Genomic DNA, 22888 nt, shown 5'->3' with positions numbered 1-22888 from the left:
CACGACCTCCATCTGCCTCTCACTGGCGATGATAATTCTCATCGCCTAGTCAAGATGTTGTCCAATTTCTCCACTAAATAGTTACTGATTTTTATTCTCCCATGTCAGTAATAGGCAGCCTGGGAGGAGATACTTAAAGACCATGAAAATATCCCGATTCTCATAAAAAATTCTCTCTATATTTAGCATCACTTACTATTCTTGCCTGATGGCTGCAAAATGGGGACTTTCTAACTCCACCAACTCACTCTGCATTTACCAGTCAGCCTCCCCCATTCATTTATTTATCGATTATCGGCATGGACTTATGAATTACTATGGTTTTCCAGTGGTTTAAAACTCACTACTGTATTTAATTATTTTGGCGCTCAAACTGTCCCAGAGTTGGCCAGTGGAAGCCCCTCCAAGTTGGCTCCTGGGAAATGCCTCCATCATGTGCATAAGTATTTGTTTACTTCCGGACATAACAGAATGTTTTGGCTCATCTTGCGTCTACCTGTCCCAGTCTTGCAGTCAGCCCTTTCTCCAAAAGCCCCGGTTCCTCTTAGCGGCCACGGAGTTAAGAGATGATGGGCTGAGCATTGTATGTGCTTATTACTACTGTGTATCTTTGCCTCTTGGCCCTCTCAGCAGACAGATCAGAAACTATATGCATGCAGAGACACATCTACATATGCCTTCAGACACGTGCATACATACATGTGTACAGGAGGACATAAACATGCATATACACATTATTAAAATCACGATCTCACACTGATACCTCCTCCACAGGGTTTATTTTTTACCCTCCTCCACACTTGTATGTCTCTTCTTATTCCACAGTGAAAACCCAGGTTTCCCACAACAACCACACATTTAGTCATTTGCTTAATATTATAATACATCTTAAAATTTCATAACTGTCTCCTTCATACTGCCACTAAATAATCAAGTCTACTGAAAAGAGTTCAGGATTTGTTTGCAGTCGCTCTACCTTACCTGGCTCAGGCTGAGGTTCTATAGCCAAATACTATATATTCATAAGTTATTTTGAATTAGTTCTTTTTTATTTCCCCAGTGAGTTATGGTATTCATTTGAAATACACTCGGTTTACTTGTTTTCATTTGCTTTTTGCTTTTAGTTTTAGGTTGTAAAGAATTTTTTAACAGCTATTTCATTCTTCGGCAAAACACGTGATAGAATGGTGTCCCCAGATAGCAAATCACTATTCCAGCTACAATTATTACGAGTCAGCAAACCACAAAAATTGCTGATTGGAAAATGAAGAACTTCCTGATAATACAAATTGAAAAAATATTTACAAACCGTAGCGGCAAGTGTATATCATCTGGTATTGACTCCAGGAACGACTGGTGAGTTCTGGGGGAAGAGGGACACGACAGACAAACATTTGAGAGAGGTTCCAGTGAAAACTCACCTTTCCCGATATGTCGCCTAGTGTTTTCGATAGTGGAATTCCGGTTGACGTTGGAGAGCAGCCCAAGGCAGAAACGGTTCTTGTTGTTGGAAGGATCGGTGAAACCATCCACCAGCACGCTCGTGGAGGAGGCATGGAAAGCTTCGCCCACACGATTATTGAGCTCGTAGTAGACAATAGAGCACCAGTGTTTTGGTTCCTCGTAAGCAACTGCTTGAACATCTTTAAGAAAGAAAAGCTTAGAGTCAACCATGGTGAGTGCCCTGGGCTCTCAAAAACTGAAACTGTGTCGTGAAGTTGGCTCAGGGTCGTGGAATGAAGATGTGAAAAAGCCACTGCTATTATAATGTACAGAGTTTATCTCTGATCTCGGAAGCAGGTATTCCTTGCTAAGTGCGACATTCACCTTTCACTGGAAGATATTTTCTCCAATGGCTATCAGATAACCGAGACACTGGCTAAGCAAGCACACGAGCAGCATGTGCTGAACGTTCTGTAATTCACCAAAATGGAAATGACCCCACCACTGACCCTGGCTCACCATCTAAAGAAACGCAACAAGTGGCAAGTGAAAAAACAAGTGCGGAGAGAACAATAGAGGACAGGAAATATGCCAAAGGTGCTGGCACAAAGAGGAATTACTTTGGACAACGCCTCAGTATGCCGACGCTTTTTCAAAGCAATGAAAATCAGTTTCTAATTATTGATAAGAAGTTACCTTACTTCACATTCGGTTGCCAATAACTCTCACAGCTACAGCTTTGCTCCAGTCCTCAAGCTCAGGAAGAAATCCTGCCAGCTGGCCATTCTTACAGGATGAATCATATCTCTCTCATCCAGATTTCATGCTAACTTCCTTATATTTGCTTTAAGTCATGCAGAGCAGGTGTGTTTTGTCTCTCCATTCCCAGAATGGGCCAACAATGGAAATTACCCAACTTTACTGACAGGATGCAGCTTGTTAAGTCAAATCTCTTAAGACTAACAAATCTCCAAACAGAACATGCTTCTAAAACATTTGCAACTAAAAAGTTCTAAAGATAAGTTCCTTCTGTAGTAAAACCTCTTATACCACTGCTTTAGCAATTCCAGGAATACAAAGCATATATATCTAGTATGCCAATATGCAATGATCTGAGGTTTATGAAGACTTGAGTGTACAATCTTAAAAAAAAAAAAAATGAGAAAATCCACATTGGAAGCACGAACTCTAACTGTTAAGGGAGAATGACCTCTGTGTTCTTAACATCAACCTCCACGAATATTAAAATGAGCTTTACTGTAGAATTTGGTAAAGAAAATAAGGAAAATGATCATTAAGAAAATCCACACAAACAATAGCAAAGATCAATAAAACTAAAAGCTGGTTCTTTGAGAAGATAAACAAAATTGATAAGCCATTAGCCAGACTCAACAAGAAAAAGAGGGAGAGGACTCAAATCAATAAAATCAGAAATGAAAAAGGAGAAGTTACAACAGACACTGCAGAAATACAAAGCATCCTAAGAGACTACTACAAGCAACTTTATGCCAATAAAATGGACAACCTGGAAGAAATGGACAAATTCTTAGAAAGGTATAACCTTCCAAGACTGAACCAGGAAGAAACAGAAAATATGAACAGACCAATCACAAGTAATGAAATTGAAACTGTGATTAAAAATCTTCCAACAAACAAAAGTCCAGGACCAGATGGCTTCACAGGTGAATTCTATCAAACATTTAGAGAAGAGCCTAACACCCATCCTTCTCAAACTCTTCCAAAAAATTGCAGAGGAAGGAACACTCCCAAACTCATTCTATGAGGCCACCATCACCCTGGTACCAAAACCAGACAAAGACACTACCAGAAAAGAAAATTACAGACCAATATCCCTGATGAATATAGATGCAAAAATCCTCAACAAAATACTAGCAAACAGAATCCAACAACACATTAAAAGGATCATACACCACGATCAAGTGGGATTTATCCCAGGGATGCAAGGATTCTTCAATATACGCAAATCAATCAATGTGATACACCATATTAACAAATTGAAGAATAAAAACCGTATGATCATCTCAATAGATGCAGAAAAAGCTTTTGAGAAAATTCAACACCCATTTATGATAAAAACTCTCCAGAAAGTGGGCATAGAGGGAACCTACCTCAACATAATAAAGACCATATATGACAAACCCACAGCAAACATCATTCTCAACAGTGAAAAACTGAAAGCATTTCCTCTAAGATCAGGAACGAGACAAGGATGTCCACTCTCACCACTATTATTCAACATAGTTCTGGAAGTCCTAGCCACGGCAATCAGAGAAGAAAAAGAAATAAAAGGAATACAAATTGGAAAAGAAGAAGTAAAACTGTCACTGTTTGCAGATGACATGATACTATACATAGAGAATCCTAAAACTGTCACCAGAAAACTGCTAGAGCTAATTAATGAATATGGTAAAGTTGCAGGATACAAAATTAATGCACAGAAATCTCTTGCATTCCTATACACTAATGATGAAAAATCTGAAAGAGAAATTACAGAAACACTCCCATTTACCATTGCACCAAAAAGAATAAAATACCTAGGAATAAACCTACCTAGGGAGACAAAAGACGTGTATGCAGAAAACTATAAGACACAGATGAAAGAAATTAAAGGTGATACCAACAGATGGAGAGATATACCATGTTCTTGGATTGGAAGAATCAACATTGTGAAAATGAGTATACTACCCAAAGCAATCTACAGATTCAATGCAATCTCTATCAAATTACCAATGGCATTTTTTATGGAACTAGAACAAATCATCTTAAAATTCGTATGGAGACAAAAAAGACCCCGAATAGCCAAAGCAGTCTTGAGGGGAAAAAACGGAGCTGGAGGAATCAGACTCCCTGACTTCAGACTATACTACAAAGCTACAGTCATCAAGACAATATGGTACTGGCACAAAAACAGAAACATAGATCAATGGAACAAGATAGAAAGCCCAGAGATAAACCCACGCACCTATGGTCAACTAATCTATGACAAAGGAGGCAAAGATATACAATGGAGAAAAGACAGTCTCTTCAATAAGTGGTGCTGGGGAAACTGGACAGCTACATGTAAAACAATGAAATTAGAATACTCCCTCTAACACCATACACAAAAATAAACTCAAAATGGATTAGAGACCTAAATGTAAGACTGGACACTATAAAACTATTAGAGGAAAACATAGGAAGAACACTCTTTGACATAAATCACAGCCAGATCTTTTTTGATCCACCTCCTAGAGTAATGGAAATAAAAACAAAAATAAACAAATGGGACCTAATGAAACTTCAAAGCTTTTGCACAGCAAAGGAAACCATAAACAAGATGAAAAGACAACCCTCAGAATGGGAGAAAATATTTGCAAACGCATCAACGGACAAAGGATTAATCTCCAAAATATATAAACAGCTCATTCAGCTCAATATTAAAGAAACAAACACCCTAATCCAAAAATGGGCAGAAGACCTAAATAGACATTTCTCCAAAGAAGACATACAGACGGCCACGAAGCACATGAAAAGATGCTCAACATCACTCATTATTAGAGAAATGCAAATCAAAACTACAATGAGGTATCACCTCACACCAGTTAGAATGGGCATCATCAGAAAATCTACAAACAACAAATGCTGGAGAGGGTGTGGAGAAAAGGGAACCCTCTTGCACTGTTGGTGGGAATGTAAATGGATACAGCCACTATGGAGAACAATATGGAGGTTCCTTAAAAAACAAAAAATAGAATTACCATATGACCCAGCAATCCCACTACTGGGCATATACCCAGAGAAAACCGTAATTCAAAAAGACACATGCACCCGAATGTTCATTGCAGCACTAGTTACAATAGCCAGGTCATGGAAGCAACCTAAATGCCCATCAACAGACGAATGGATAAAGAAGTTGTTGTACATATATACAATGGAATATTACTCAGCCATAAAAAGGAACGAAATTGAGTCATTTGTTGAGACGTGGATGGATCCAGAGACTGTCATACAGAGTGAAGTAAGTCAGAAAGAGAAAAACAAATATCGTATATTAACGCATGTATGTGGAACCTAGAAAAATGGTACAGATGAGCCGGTTTGCCGGGCAGAAGTTGAGGCACAGATGTAGAGAACAGACATATGGACACCAAGGGGGGAAAACTGCGGTGGGGTGGGGATGGTGGTGTGCTGAATTGGGCGATTGGGATTGACATGTATACACTGACGTGTATAAAATTGATGACTAATAAGAACCTGCAGTATAAACAAACAAACAAACAAAACAACTAATACTAAACTTTCATTGGGTTATTTGTATGGAAATATGTTAATATAAATGTTTCAGACATTACAAGAAATTTCTAAAAATCTTATATGTTCTGGTATAATGTTATAAGTCATAATCCTAGTTATTACTTTAAAATGTATATCTCAGAAATAACTAATTTTCTTGTCAACTGCATTATTATGAACTTTCATCAAATCTTTAACCGTGGTCATTTTTAAGTCTTTTGTCATTTACAGACAGTTCTGGGTGTACTCTGATGCTTTTGCAAATATGTTCCTATAAAAGGGTTTCCTCTTCAAGAAATTCACGGAAAAGACTCTGACAAGTACAGGTTTCTGGTAACTGACTGTACTGCTGAACTGAATGAATAAGCATTTTCAGAACTCTAATGAAAAACTGATGAACTCATAAAAGTGCTAACAAAAGAGCAAGATGAAAAAAAAATTAATTACATGGGACTGAGTGAACCGATGAGGATGAGTATAATTTTTGTGACTTTCTATTTGAATTAAAAAAAAAAAAAAAATCCCACAAGGACTCAGAGGCAAAGAATATACAAATCAATTTTCACTGCAAAGTAAAGGAGCTGTTACAGTGGAGGATCACCGGACTGAATGTCAATATTATGACATAGTATGAGTGTGTTTTGTGTTTGGTAATTGCAATCATTGTTGCTTCTGTTGTGGTCATCCATGCACAATGCTTGGTGTCAGTCTATTTATCTCTTGTAAAAATAAAATACAGTGTGTGTGTGTGTGTGAAAAAAAAAAAAAAAAAAAAAGAAAATCCACACATACAGTAACTGCTTTATACACTTAAGCGGGTAAGCTGAACACAAACATACACCATCTTCCCTGTTTGCTAAGTGTTACCCCATGTCAATAAGCTGTATTTCAAAGAGCAAAGTTTTAGTGATTTACAGGTGCCAAAGCTTAAGGAAGACTGCAACATCATTAAGAGAAGGCTTTTTTTTTTTTTTCGGCTGTGCTGCAGGGCATGCGGAACTTCCCCGACCACGGATCAAATGTTCACCCCGTGCATTGGAAGCTCGGAGTCTTAACCACTGGACCATCAGGGAAGTCCAAGAGAGGGCTTTAATCAGCTATCAGGATTGCTCACAGGACTATTCATCCAGGTTGGAGGCTGACAATTTTTTTTCTGTAAAAGGCCAGAAAGGTCTTGGGGGCCACGTGGTCTCTATGGCCCCTATTCAACTGTGCCCTAGCTGTGCAAAAGCAGCCACAGATAATATGTAATGAAAGAACACAGCTGTGTCCCAATAAAGCTTTATTTACAAAAACAGGCAGCAGGCTGAAATGGCCTGTGGGCTGCAGTCTGCTGACCCCTGCTCCAGGAAAACCACCAAAGTATAACAACCACAAGGCCAATAGCCTGTCCTCATGAAAATATTAAGTGTAAACTTATTCTAATGAGGAGAGAATTTTAAGCCATTTAAAGGAAAAATTTTAAATCAAATTAAAGGTCTATTTCCTGAAATCAGACATTTTGGGCTTAGCCACCATGGCTGCAGGTCCACAGGCTTATAACTGTTTCACAGTGCTGTGCCCATTCTCTCCTGCTATTCTGTTCCCCAAATACACATTCCAAAGATGTGTGAGACAGGAGTTATTTTCCCCAACCAAAATCTTTGTCAACTAATAATTTTATGTTTGAGAGTATATTCTAGAGATTATCAAAATACAGAGCTAATAAAAAAGATGAAATACATAGCCAATAAAAAAGATATAAGAAATGTTTATAGATTAAAAAGGTGTAAATTCCAATTTATTACACTGCACACTGAAGGAAGGTTCTTTTGAGTTCATCCACAACTTTTAAGAAGTTAAAAAATATCAGCAACTCTGACAAAGTCTGAGGTATCTCCAGACCTTTACTAAAAAAGTGATAAGAATGCGATAAATAAGACATACCTAGTAATGAAATGGCATTTTAACTTCAATTTGCATTAAATGAATACAAATTGAATGATCCATCTCTGCCGCTGTTGAGCCGGCCAGTGAAGCACTTTCCTCCAGGGGAGGTTACCTGGGGACAGTTTCATTCAACGTGTGGTCATGACTTCTTACAGATGCTCAGGGATTCTCCCAACGCTTACTTAACCGAGTTCCCTGCTTGCTTAAGCCTCTGCAGACCTGGCAGAATGATGCATCCTCCTCTCAGACACTGCCAGGGATCACAAAGACCCACCCTCTACTAGAGAGGAAAAGAAGTCGGCTCCTCAGGGTAAGAATAGGAAAAACATGTGCCTCCCATCCCTTCTTGTAACAAGGTAAGAAACAAATAAATAGAGCGAGAAGGGAACAAAAGCTATTAGTTTGTTTCAGCTGCAGCTATACATAGATGAGGCCTAGAAAATAGATGGGGCTTATGAATATCTATCCCAACGACCAAAGAACCTTTTGGAAAGCCTTGTTATATGAACTATAAATTTTGGAAATCACCAGTGAAAACTCTAGTTTTATGTTCTTTTTTCTCCCTCAACATCCTCTGTCTTTCACTTAAAAATACTCTTTTATCACCAATTCAAAAGTATTGAGTATTGAAGTTATAAACAGATGACTGCACAATTATATCTAGGCCTTCATTAGTTAAATCAGTGTGCCTGTTCTTCATATAAAAGGCTTATCTGTAATCCAAAGAATTCTTTCTATTGAGCTTCTCTTACTATAAGTGCTCTATCTTTTTCAAATAGCTATCTTTTTAAAGACTAATAAAAATCTGTGAGAGAAAGCAACACTTGGACAGATAAACTTCAGACTCTAAAAGGGAATAAGCAGCAATTCATTTTACCTCCTCTGTTGATTTCTGGGGGCAGTGAAGGCGCCATCATATTTGTGTCCATGGGCTGAGAGCCATCCTGAGTCATGGGGTCTTCAGGAGGCAGATAAGCAGGTGGAGGCGTATCGGCTACAAAATTTGAAAAAAAGCTTTAGCAAACACACGTGCTTAAAACATATATTCTCTTCGGTGCCGAAATTCTTAAGAGATTAAGTTGCCATTTCAACCTCCCCATCGGAAGATTAGATGCTACAGGCACTGGACTTGGTGTACACTTTTTGAAAATTACTACCATCTTATGCAATAAATAATCTTATACAATTGTAGTGAAGATTCAGTGGGACGAAAGCACCATATGCCAGTTCTAGAAGTTGTCTGCCTACCGAGGATCATGCCATTTTAAAACAATCAGAAGGGCATTTAAACGTGCTTTCACCCAACCCACTTTAAAAGGACCTCTGCATTTCATCATTTCCCTGGTGGACGGAAAACCTTCGAAAGCTACGCAGGACTTCGTAAGAAAAGGAGCTTCAGGGTCTCTTGCATTAAATCTATGGGCTCTTAGGAATTTACCAACTGAGTTTCATTACAGCCAACTTACTGACTCCAACTGTGAATTTCCCATGACTTCAAGAAATCTGCTAGGACTACCTTCTCCCTACCCACTTCAATATATAACAGATTCACTTTGCTGTACACCTGAAACTAACACAATGTTGTAAATCAACTATACCCCAATAAAATTTTTAAAAAAATCTTCTGTACCCATATTAAAAAAAAAATAATCACGAGTTTCGAAATCCCTAGTAGCAGAATAATAGGAAAGAAATCAGTTTGTCACAACTATCTTCTATTTCAGAATTTGCATACATGTTTCTCCTGGAAAGCTCACAGCTAACTGGCAAATAAGAGGCAAACAGTGTGATTTTTGAAACAAAGAACACTAACACAAGTCGTGTGCTTTCTTAAATAAGGATTTCCCACAAACAACCCTTTGTGATGGAAAAACAAGTTCCTCATGGGCTATGGTGAGCCCACCTCATACCACTTAGCACATACAACAGAGCAGGGAACAAAGTTTCACCTTAAAGAACCACCAATAGCTTGGATAGGTACTCTGGACCACTCAGGGCAACCATCAAATAGAAAAAGCTAACACTACTCTTTCAGAGTTTCTCAAGAGATTTCCCAGACTGACTTTCCAGCTGAATCACAACCTGGCCACTTCTACTGTCCAGGTGCTAACAAGCCAGGCCTCAGAGCACAAAGACAGGACTATGGGGACCTGATCTGGATGTATTTTCCACCCTTTCCCCAGCTTTTTAAAATTCAGCTTCTTCCCTGCAGCTGTAACACTGCCTCTGCTTTACTTCCAGCCAGGAATGAAGACAAAGAGCCTCCTCTGAGACCAAATCCAATACCATTTCTGCAAACAAGCTGGTGAAAACATCATCAACGGCTTAAGGCATCAGCGTCCCTGGGAGGCACCAGATACTCTGGGTGATGCTCTGCTCTCCCCACAAGGTCCTCCTCCCACCCCTTCAGCTTTCTCTGCTCCGTATTTCCTCTACTTGGCCTGTGCGTTAAATTACCCTGACAGCCGGGGACAAGGTGTAAATTCAAACAGTAATCTTCAGTTTTTTCACTCTTGGGCCCACCCTGGGTCTGCCACTGCTACACAGCCTTCCGAAACAACCTCCTTGCCACTAACCTGTTCCTCAAACCCAGCGGGTCCAGGAGGGAGTGCGGTGGATAGCAGATTACCAGATGATACTAGTTTGATTTTGAAACAAGTCTATCCCTCACCCTCATCTTAAACCGTTTTCGACTGAAAAACAAACAGTGCAAAATAATAGGCTAAAAATGTAAAAAAGCAATAAATATATAAATAAAAGATAGGAGTATCAAGTGTGGACCACTTTTCAATTTTTGAGGACATACCAGCTCTGCTGTCGAATTCAAATCTGCCCGAAAACATTTCAAGTGATACATTAAACATGCTTGCCCACTCATTTTCCCTTCCTGCAATGTTAATAGATGTCAAGTGTATCTTTGCTTAGCGTATCCTTTGTGAGGTCTGCTGGCGAGAAATTGGGCACTAATCATTTTTTGAGGTGCTCGCTTATGAACCTATAACTCGAAAAATATAATGTCCTAATTAATCATTTAATTTGACAAACATTACACCACCAGAGAAGTCTAAGAAAGAAGGATAATGGTTTTTTGGTCTTTGTTAAGTTAAACAAGCAGATGGTTTCCAGTACTCCTGATGCAAGTCTTTTGTTGTTAAAGTATATGTTTCTTGGGATTACATCACCACTTAAACGAATTTAATTAAGTTGTGTGGTGGGGTGTGTTCCCCCAGGAAATATCTTTTCTGAGGTTGCACTTACGACAGGGTTTTTTTCCTTGCATGGGAACAGCAAATGTGTGCAGCACGCTATTTTTTTTCCTCTTTCTTTTATCAAGCGCAAAGGCTGGAACAACTATGCCACTCCCAGAAGGATGCAGCTGTTTTAAAACCTTTCAAAAATCAAAAATGAAAATGTATTCAAGCATCTGCGCCAGACAAACAGGACACTGGCTTACTTGGCTAGAAGTCCCCTTTCATTCAAAGTTGCATCCTGAGTTCTAGAGGCGCAGTGCCACGTACCAGGGCTGGAAAGCGCTCTCCATTCCAGGGAACCCAGCTTCGCCTTAACACTGTGATGACAATTTGGATCTGACCACAGAACATCACTGAACACTGCAACCCACCTGGCATCTGAAAGGGGCTTCCTGGGTCCGAGCTGGTCGGAGAGTGAGGGTAGGTGCTACTGCTGCTCCCAGGAGAGTTTGGGTAACTGCTATTGGGAGAATGAGGAAACGGATGGCTGCTGGGTTGCTGGAAAGAATCCGGGAAAGTGGCGTTGAGTGGCATGTGAGGCTCATTTTGTCCTAAGTTCCGGAACTGAGCTAAGAGGCTGTGCTGAGGATTATATTCACTGTGTCTTGGAACCAGTACTGGAGGAAGAACTGAAAAAAGGGAAAGAAAAGAAAAGAGGGACAAAAATGAGAATGATGAAAATTGTTAATAACGTCACAATAAAACACAATAAAGTTGAATCATAATCTGTAAGTAACAACAAATTATTCGAACACTGTCATGCTGCCAACTCAAAAGCACCATTCAAATGAAAAGACATTTTTCACTCAGGAATAAATGCAGTAAAAACTACGGTCTCCTTAGAATCACTGATGGCCTATGCCTGAGACCTGCAGCACTGACAAACTACCCAAGGAAAGTCTGCAAAATACATTCTTTTAGGTTAAAAATGTTAAGGTTCCCTTATTCTTAATTTTTTCATTCACGAAAAACCAAAGCACAACTAGGAACATATATCACCATTGACAATTCCAGTTTACATCCCTGGCTGATGAGATTTCTCATTTAAGAGTTAATAATATTTATTGAATGCTATGAGTTATTCACCACAAATGCTTTAAATGGACATATTAACTCACTTTAAACTAAAGGAAGTGTAGTAAATAAAGTTGAGAGGGTAAATACAGTGAGCTGTATAAAATCCAAATGCCAATGAAGACAGTTAATTGGATAAAATATGATTTTTTTGTGGGACGGACTTTATGTTGTGTCCTAGCAGTCATACCTTATGAACATTTTTCCTCTAAGGATCTTAATGTATTTACCCACTTCTCAGTAATCCTTATCACTACCTGATAGGCAAGGGAAGAAACAGGTCATACAATCCACATTTTGCTAACTGAATGAATACTCAAGGTACAAAGGCCAAAAAACATACACACCAGTAGAGAAGGAAATAAAACAACTCAAGCCATTCCTAAAAGCTCCGTATGTTAAGAACCTAAGGAGTTAATAATTAGCATGGTCCTCAACCTCCAGAAACCTCCAGAGGCAAAGCCACTACAAAGGCAATGATAAAGGGGAGGGCAGGCTGGTTTCCAGAGCCCTAACTGGGGTTAGATCCTAAGCTTCTTGCCAGGGTCACCAGATGGCTCCTCCCCATAATAAAGGTCCTTGGAATCCCTACTGCTCTTGTGGCCTTGGCTGGAAGGAGAAAAACAACCCATCTGGTAAACTACATGGGAGGAGAGAGGAGGAGATTTAAAATCTGTTATTGTTGTTGGGAGTTAGGCCTCAGAATACATTTTCCCAAAGAAACCATATTTAGTGGCATTAGGAATTAAGTAGATTTTTGAGGGCTTTCCAGGGAATCTATCCATGACTGATACCATTTCTACAGGAAAAAGTACTCTTAATGCTTGGATTATTACTAATTTATGAGCTGAAAATTGTTTAAGAAAAAAAAAAGTTTTTGAAGGTATTAAAAGCTCTCATGTGCTATATCGTAAATTTCTCCATAATCCTGTAGCAATAAGATTTGCTGATTCCCCTACTATTTGATCCCTTAGAAACAAATCTTTTTAGTATAATAAATGTATTTCCTTTTTCACAGTGATGGAATCTGTCCAAATCAAGTCATCAAAAGCATGATTCCTACCTATAGTGGAAAAAGAATAAATACATATATATATCAGAATTACTTTGTTGTATGCCTGAAACTAACCTAACATTGTAAATCAATTACACTCCAAAAAACCCAATGCCCCCCCCCCCAAAATAACCCAAGAAGGAAAAAAGTGGCGGGAAGGGAAAAGAAGGCCTAATTCCTCCTACCTTTCAGTAGTCATTTGAAATGTAAACCACTTTGCTTTGTTGTCGACAAAGTTCCCAACAGTCACAAAGGCTCCCCCAACACCAAGAGAAATCTATATTCCAAAATAAACACATGCTCTGAAATAGTGCAATATCTTTAAATTACCTATGCAATCAAACACTTTTCTTTTTCTTTCAACTGCTGCAGCTTGAATTACCGCTTCCCAGCTTGCCTTTTATGGTCATCTAGCTACAGCCTCCTTTAAAAGGTGGATAATACTGGCTTCTAAACCCCTCCTGCCAACTACAGCACCAGACAGCAACTTAAAACAATTCTCCATCTCTCTTCTCTCTCCCACCCACACCCCCTTACTGGAGCCCTTGTTTTAGCGACTCTTATTGCCTAACAGAGTTTTAGAACTGGGAATTTACTTCTTCCCACTGCTTGCAGGTGACAGCGGCAGCAGAAGGCAATGTGTTTCTGTACCTCCGGCTGATACTACGCACACGTGTTCCTGTGTAACTGTTGCGTGGTGTGCAGTGGTCTGGCTCTAAAGCACCGGGCTGCCCTTAGTGTACACCACAGGTGAGATCAATCAGCTTTTGTACATGACCTGGGATGTGAGCCACCAACTACAACAAAGCAGCACTCTATAGATGAACTTGACGAGATCGATACCTTTTTCTCACCTCTGATTATTAAGATGAGATGATTTTGCTGCTGCTGTTATAGGTACAGGTATATTTTAATGAACTTAAAAAGGTATTGAGGTATCACACACCTATAATAAAATGCAGAAATCTTTGTATAAATGAAATCGTATATACTCTTGTGTCTGGCTTCTTAAGTTCAACATTATGTCTGTATGATTGATTCATCGAATGTGTGTAGCATCTCATCATATGTATATATTACTATTTATCAGTCCACCCATCTAACCTCCTCAGAGGATAATCAATTTCATTTTTTTCTGTTTTATCCTTTCTGTGTTTCTTCTTGAAGAAATTAAGCAGATAAATGTTTGCTTTCTGATTTCATCTTTATTACTAAAAAGAAAGGCAGCCTGCTATACAGCCTTTGCACTTAGCTTTTTCAACTATATCTTAGAATTAACTTCATATTAGTTTATAGAGATTGACCTTATTTGTTTTACCGCTAATGGCACCATAGTTTATTCAACCAATCTCCAATGTCTGGGCATTTAGGTAGTTTACAATATTCTACCATTACATACCATATTGCAATGAATAACTCCAGGCATATATTGCAGTATTGTTGAAGGTGTATCTTCAGGGTAAATTCCTAGAAGTGGAAATACTGGGTGAAAGGGTAAATGCAGGTATAATTTTGTTATTGTCAAGTATCCCTACATAGGGGTTGTACCATTTTGCATTGCTACCAGCGACAAATGAGAGTGACTTCTCCCTCAAAGCCTCCTGAACAGACTATTTTGACAGGCTTTTAAAAACATTTTTTGACAATCTGATGGGTGGAAAATGGTAGGTATTGTGGTGCAATTTTAATTTACATTTCTATTATGGTGAAAGTTGATCATCTTTTCATGTATTCCAGAAGACGTATTTTTATCTTTTTTTGGTGAATTGTCTGCTTGTGCCTTTTGCCCATTTTTGGTCTTCCCATTTTTCATTTATATATATATATATGATATTAGCCCATGATATATTATGTTACAAATTATCTTATCACAATTTGTCAATTTGTCTTTTGGCTCTGCTTATGGGCAAGTTTATTTTTTATTTTTTGGTAGTCAAATTTATCAGTGTTTTCTTTTATTGCATATGGATTTTGAGTGATAAAAAGCGTTCTTCTACACCCAGACTGTAAGGAGGAATTCATCCATTCTTCCAGTGCATAGAAAGTTTCATATTTTACTAAAATCTCTGATCCATTTGGAGTTCAGTTTACTTATAGTATGAGGAATAGATCTAACTTTCTCTTTTTCCAAATGGTTGGCCAGTTGCCCCAATACCATTAATTAAAAAGCCCAACTCTGGGGAATTCCCTGACGGCCCAGTGGTTAAGACTCCATGCTTCCATTTCAGGGGGCACGGGTTCGATCCCTGGTGGGAGAACTAAGATCCTCCAAGCCAAGCAGCGAGGCCAAAAAAAAAAAAAAAAAAAAAAGCCCACCCCTGTCCTAGTGGTTGGAGATACCACCTTTCTCATAAATGTCCATGTATGTTAGGGTCTATTTTTAGACATTCCATCCCATTCCATTCTAGTCCGTGCCCCAGTATCACTCTGTTTTAATTACAGAGACTTTATAGTACATGCTAATATCTGTAGGGCTAGTCCCCTCTCACAGTTCTTCCTTTTCAGTGTTGTACTCATACGCTGACTTTTCCATATGAACTTTGGTTATCGCCTTGTCAACCTCCAGAAAAAAAGATTATTGGTACTTTTATTGGGATCACATTATATATATATATTTTTTTTAATTTACTTTTAGTTTATTTATTTATTATTATTTTTTGGCTGTGTTGGGTCTTCGTTTCTGTGTGAGGGCTTTCTCTAGTTGCGGCAAGTGGGGGCCACTCTTCATCGCGGTGCGTGGGCCTCTCACTGTCGCGGCCTCTCTTGTTGCGGAGCACAGGCTCCAGACGCACAGGCTCAGTAGTTGTGGCTCACGGGCCTAGTTGCTCCGCGGCATGGGGGATCTTCCCAGACCAGGGCTTGAACCCATGTCCCCTGCATTGGCAGGCAGATTCTCAACCACTGTGCCACCAGGGAAGCCCGGGATCACATTATATTTAAACATTAATTTAGTAAGAATATCTTGATGATGTTAAAATATTCTATTCAAGAACTAGGAAGGTCTGTCAACTCTACTTTTGCATCTTTCAGGACTGCCCCATAGCTACTGTCTGTATTAATTTGCCAGGCCTGCCCATAACAAAGTACCACAGACTGGGGGACTTAAACAACAGAAATTTATTTACTCAAAGTTCCGGTGGCTAGAAGTCTGAGACCAAGGTGTTGGCAGGCTGGTTTCTCCTGAGGCCTCTCTTCTTGGTTTGCAGATGGCCACTTTCTTGCTACGTTCTCCCGTAGCTTACTTCCCTGGTGTTTCTCTGTATGTCCTAATCGCCTCTTCTTATAAGGACACCAGTCAGTTTAGGGTCCAGCTCAATGGCCTCATTTTAACTTTCTAAAGACCCTACTTCCAAACACAGTCACATTCTTAGGTATTATATTTATGATTAGGGCTTCAACAGATACATTTTGCGAGGGACACAATTCAATCTACGACAGCATTAGGTTTTAAACAGTTCTTACAAAATTAAGTATTTTATCTTTTCCGTTGCTATTTTAAATGGAGTTTTCTATTCCATTATATCTTCTATCTGGTAATTATTTATATATATGGTTATTGATATTTCCATGTTATTTTATATATTACTACCTGGCTGAATTCTTTTGTTGTCTGAGTTATTTTTATCATTGACTCATTATAGAGTTAGTTCTCCAGCAAATGATCATGTCTCCAGCTAGTTTTACTTTTTCCTTTTGAATTGTTTTCTCTTGTCCGATTGCACTGGCTAGTAGTGCCAATACAATATTAAAAAGTAATGGAGATAGTGAATTTCCATGACTTATTCTTGACCTTGGTAAGAATGCCTCTAGTGTTTCCCCATTAAGTAAGATGCTGACTTTAGGACTGACATATATAAATTATGTTAAGGAAGTACCATCCATTCCTATAGTTGAGTGCTTTTACTAGGAATAGGTGTTGAATTTTTGTCAGAAGATTGTTCAGCATTTCTAAAGATATTATGATTTTTCTTCTTATACTTATTAATATGGTGAATTATCCCTGCATTCTGGCATAAGACCTGCTTGGTGATGATGTATTATTTTCTTAATGTGGGGCATTAGAGTCTTATAACTAATATTTTATTTCAGATCTTTATATTAATATTCATAAACTATATTGATCTGTAAGTTTCTTTGTGTGCTATCATTAGCAGGTTGTCATGTCACTGTGACACTTGCTTCATAAATGTTTGTGTGCTCAGAAACAGTTTACGTTTCTAAACAGACTCTAAATGTTTGGTAGACTCCCTCTCTTAAACTCTCTGGGATTGGTGCTTTCCTGTGGAGTAGTTCCTTAAAACTTTCTCTATTTGTCCTCTGTAAGTAAATGTAAGCTTTCTATGTCTACTAAGGATAATTTTGGTAAATTATACTTTCTTCTAGAAAATTATCCATTTCATCTAGGTTTTTAAATTTACTTGCATAAAGGTATGTTAAGTAACCTTACAGTAAAATTTTGTATTCTCTTTATCAATATCTATTTCCCTCTTATTTCTTATTTTATATTTGTGCTTTCTTCTTGCAACACCTTTTTCTTCCTTTATTAAATTGACCCTTGGGTTGTTATTTTTTCGAACCAGGATTTGGATTTGTTGACTTGATCTGTGTTTTTTTTTTTTACTATTTCATTATTTTTTGCTTTTATCTTTATTATCTTTTTCTTCATACTTTTGCTTTTTCTTTGGCTTACTTCAGTGTTCTTTTCCTAGCCTTTTGATTGGGAATTTAAAATTATTTTTATTCTTTCATTTTTACTGATATAGGTGTTCAACGCTATGACTTTTTCTCTGATCACTGGTTTAAATGCATCCTACAGATTCTAATATGTAGTTGTTTGATCATTATTTTCCAGAAATTATGTAATTTATCTTTATAATTTCTCATTTGCCAATAGATCATTTAATAGAAAAGTTTTAAAATTCCCAGAGAGAAGAGCCTATTTGCTTCAAATTTCTAGGTTTATGGCACTGTGATAAGAATGCTGATTGCAGTATTTCTAACTTATGGAACTTGATATTTTCTTTGTGACCTACAATATTATACATTTTTATGAGTGTTCCTTGCACACTTGAGAAGAAGGTATATTTTCTATTATTAGGATGCAGTGTTTAATAGGTTTTCATAAAAACTAACTAATTAATAATGTTGCTTAGGTCTCCAGCATCAGGGGTGGGGGTGGGGGGGGAGTCAGTGAACTTCTTCTGTAAAGGATCAGAGAGTAAACATTTGAGGTTTTGTGGACTACAGGGCCTCTGTCACAACTATTCAACTCTGCCGTTGAATAGTAAGAAAGCCATAGACAATATGTAAACAAGTGGATGTGTCTGTGTGTTAAAAAGCTTTATTTACAAAAACAAGTAACAGACTTGACTTGGCCTGTGGGCAGTTACCCAACCTCTGGCTGCTATGATTACTTACGTTTTTTCCCACATGACCTGTCTTGTATTTAGACTGGTGTATTAAAGTTCCCATTATTGGTGTGTTTCTATTCGTTTTCCCTGCCACATCCTGCTTTATATAGGAGGTTGCTGTGATGTTTGGTGCATATATGTTCACTTTAAAGTGTTCTCTGTGTCAGTGCTTTTTGGTCTTCTGAATTCTATTTTGTGTGATATCAGAATCACAATCCCCCATTTCCTGTTGTTTACAAGTGCCTGATATACCTTTGCCAATTCCTTGATTTTTAGCTTTTTAATCACTTGGGGGGGGGGCGCGGATGGGTCTTCTGAATACAGCATAAAGTTTTGCTTTATGAACCAACTTGAAAACCTTTTAATTTTAATAGGTGATTAAACCTATATATATATATATATATATATATATATATTTTTTTTTTTTTTTTTTTTTGGGCCATGCCACATGGCCTGTGGGATCTTAGTTCCCTGACCAGGGATTGAACCCAGGCCCTTGGCAGTGAGAGCATGGAGTCCAAACCACTGGACCACCAGGGAATTCCTGCCCATTTACATTTATTGATATGACTGATGTTTGGTCTCAATTCTGTCATGTTATTTTTTATTAGAGTTATTGTAATATTATATTTACTATATTTCTCTATGTGATGTAATTATTTGTCTTCGTTTTTTTTTAAAGGAAACTCTAAAGATAGTTTTATATTGCTGTGCTATGGTTATTTTTCTATTTGTATCTTTTAAGGTCTTCCATCTCTGTTTTTTTCCTTACTCGACCTCATACCGTCTAGTTGGTCAGTTTTAAATGGTATCTTTTAATTCTCATCTATCACCTATACAGTCACTGATCTTATTTTACTTTCCCCCTTTCCCTATTCTTCTGTTCCATTTTTATAGTTGTACTCTTTCTACTTTGTCAGAATATCTAAAGTTTATATACTATTCTTTCATCCATATCACTACACTTATTTTAGCCTTATCTCTATGACTGAATATATTAAATGCTCACCACCTGTCCTTTTGCCAAACTTTCTCCAGTCATATCTTAGTTGAATAAAATGACCCCAGCAGATGCCTCAGGGAAGAGCTAGCTCATTGTTACAGTATCCCCTGACTTCTTGCACATTTAAAACTTTCTATAGCCCTGATGCTTGAAGGAGAGCTTGGCCTGTCCTTGATTCTTGAAATGCTTTTTCACTGTTGCCTATTTCTAGACGATGCTTTTGAGAAGTTTGATTTTAGCTTTACTTTCTTGCCTTTACAAGTAATGTGCTCTTTTTACCTGGAAGCCCTGAGGACTTTCCTTTGTCTTTAAAGTCTAATATTAGTTTTACTAGGATATGTCTCAAAGTTGATCATTTTAGGTGAAATTGCCCAAGTGTAAGTGAGTTCTTTCAATATGTAGATTTAGGTCTTCACTAACTTCTGGAAAGTTTTAAGTATTAGCCCTGTTCTACTGGCTCTGGGTACTTTGGAGCTCCAGTTATACATATTTTGGATCTTCCTTTTTGTCCTTTCCAATCACTTTCTCTTAGACACTTTTTATCTCATTTTAAATTTCTTATTCACTCCTTTAGTTTTTTTTCCTGCCATTCTTCAATGAACCTTACTACATTTTAATACAAATCTACTGTTCTTTGGCACACTGAAATTTATGAAATGTTTTTCTTTTAAATTTATTTACTGAATTCCATCAACTCTCTTTGATTTTCTTCCAATTTTTATCCATTTCTGTATTTAGTTTCTGAATTTCTTATTTTTTCCCCACTAATGCTTGTTTAAGGCTATTTATTTTGAAGTATTGTCTTACACTTAACACAATGAAGCCATAGACTCAAAGGAAATATTTGCAATCACATATCTGATAAAGGACTTGTGTCCTGAATATATAATGAACTCTCAAAACTCATTAATAAAAATCCAAATAATCCAATTAAAAATTAGGTAAAAGATGTGAACACACCCTTCATCAAAGAAATTCTTTAAAGTATTATGCTTAGTGAAGTAAATCAAACACAGAAGGAAAAATATCCTACTTATATGAGGGACTTAGAATAGAAAAGTTCATGGACAAAAAGTAGAACAGAGGTTACCAGGGGCTGGGGGAAAGGGAAAAGATGCAGTTACTGTTTAATGGGAACCAAGTTTTTGTTGGGGATGATGAGAAAGTTTTGGATATGAATAGTGGTAATGGTTGCACAACACTGTGAATGTATTTAATGCCATGGAATTGTACACTTATAAATGGTTAAAATGATAAGTACTACATTATGTATATTTTACCACAATAAAATTTTTTAATTAAAAGGCTTAACCATATCAAGTAATGGCAACAGGGATTTTCTCCCACATTGTTGGCTGGAATGTAAAATGGCACAACCGCTTTGGACAATATTTTGGCAGTTTCTTGTAAAGTTGAACATGCACTTACCATATGACCCAGCCATTCTACTTCTAGGTATTTACCCAAGAGAAATGAAAACATGTATTTACAAAGACGTGTATATTTTATTTGTGATAGCCAAAAACTGGAAACAAACCAAATGTCCATCGACACATGAATGAATAAACAAATATGGTACATCCATACAATGGAATACTACTCAGTAATAAAAAAGAATGAAACACTGATTCACACAGCAACATGAATTGGTCTCAAAATAATATGCTGAGAGAAGGCAGACAGAAAAAGAGTGTACGCTGTATGATCCCATGCAAATAAAATCTAGAAGATGCAAACCAATGTATGGTGACAGAAAGCAGGTCAGTAGTGGCCTGGGGATGAGAGTCGGGGCTGGGGGAGAGACTGAAAAGGTGCAGGAGTACACTTTTGTGGGTGATGAGTATGGTCATTATCTTGATTGTGGTGATTCTTTCACATGTATGTCAAAACTAATCACATTGTACATTTTAAACATGTGCAGTATATTCTAAGCCAATTAATCCTCAATAGAGCTGTTCAAAAAATGAATGTGAAGAGGCAATTTAAAATTGTCTTTTGCTAATCTAAAAAAACGGCCAGAATTTTCTATTATCTATTCCTTTCCCAATCCCATCTTCAAGGTTTGCAAACCATTATTCTGAGCTCTCAACAGTACTCCATTCCCAGTTAAAACAGTTTTATCCTACCACCTCTTCTTCTGGGGCTATATATAAGATGTATATCTCCCAATTCAGAATCCCCATTCAGGAAAGGAATTCCAGTTTGCTATCACAGATACACCAGATCCTACAGGGAAAACCAACTGAAGATACCAAAAGGAAAGAGCTGCAAGGAAGTCTCACGCTGAAGGGGGTGATAATCTTTAAGACATACGTCTCCTACGGGCTGTTCAAAGTTAATAAGCAGAACTGCAACGTAAAAAAATAAATGGATATCCTCCTATACACTCTTGGAAGAAGACACTTCTGTCAAATTTACCTAAAGTTCAACTTCACCCTCTAACAATAGTAGCAACCAGTGCTTCAAACCCTCTCAAATTACCCGTAGAACGTTTCTGAAAGACATTTTCCCAGTATTTCTCAACATTCTCCACCAAGGTAAGCATCAGTGACAGAGGAGAGTGAATTCACCCGGGGTCCCAGCAGCACCACTGGAACTGAAATTACATCGACATGTTGATTTATCTTCACCAACTCATATACATTTTACACTCTGTTCTTCATTATTTATCAAATATAAAAGTGGTATCTTAAATAATTTACAATCCAGTAAAACTGATCCTCCAGGAAGATGTGCTTGCCATGTTACCCATGGCTTTGAGTAGCTGGTGTGGGACACTGTGCTGGGATGGTTTGAATGTGTGGATTTCCTATTTCCTCAGCGTCACAATTCTAATAAGTTACTAATTTCTCAGAAAATTACAGCAAAAAGTGACTGGTCACAGCAAGGAGGGAGGCAGATAAGATATAAAGCTAGACTCTAGAACTAAGAGCATGTATGCAGAAGCAAGGAGATGTTCATCAAATTGGTTTTCAGGTGATCACCAGAATCTACAAAATTCAGATTACCACCACTAACATTTACTTTAAGCCTGGAACCATGCCGAGCACATTACCACACTTTGCAAATAAGAGTTCTAGAGGGATAACTTACCTAAGGTCACAGAGAAAGGGGCGAGAGTTGAGATTCAAACAAAGGCAATGAGCACGCTCAACCACTGAGGTTCTGCCGTCTCGATCACTAACTTCCAAGAATGTTAAATTATGTCTGATATAGTTTGTTTAGGGGATGGGTGAGTGGAATAAAGTCTAGAAGTGTTTCTGGACAAATTAAAGGTCCGCTCAATTGAAAGGAGAAAACTCCGGTCCAGTTGAGTAAGTTCAGTTATGAGACACTTCTAACTCCTTGATGATGCTAAGAGATGAATCATTATCAAAACTGATTTGTGTAGTTTGAAGATTGTAAGTAGAGTATCTGTATATTCTGGCTT

General features: G+C 37.8%; 1 protein-coding gene across 4 annotated transcripts in view; it reads right to left on the bottom strand.

Moving 5' to 3' along the window:
* Window positions 1-22888, bottom strand: part of SMAD1 (SMAD family member 1) — an 81706-nt gene that overhangs the window by 10852 nt on the left and 47966 nt on the right. For all 4 annotated transcript variants that reach the window (XM_068542567.1, XM_068542570.1, XM_068542568.1 and 1 more), the window contains exons 3-5: window positions 11288-11545; window positions 8543-8659; window positions 1422-1643 (exon numbers count right to left, since the gene is read on the bottom strand). In XM_068542567.1, coding sequence (XP_068398668.1) covers window positions 1422-1643; window positions 8543-8659; window positions 11288-11545 — 597 coding nt within the window. The remainder of the gene's footprint in view (window positions 1-1421; window positions 1644-8542; window positions 8660-11287; window positions 11546-22888) is intronic.

The sequence above is a fragment of the Eschrichtius robustus genome, chromosome 4, assembly GCF_028021215.1.
Source record: "Eschrichtius robustus isolate mEscRob2 chromosome 4, mEscRob2.pri, whole genome shotgun sequence".
In the NCBI taxonomy this organism is placed as follows: Eukaryota; Metazoa; Chordata; class Mammalia; order Artiodactyla; family Eschrichtiidae; genus Eschrichtius; species Eschrichtius robustus.
The sequence above is the reverse complement of the archived record's forward strand: the minus strand, read 5'-3'. Positions and strand labels throughout refer to the sequence as shown.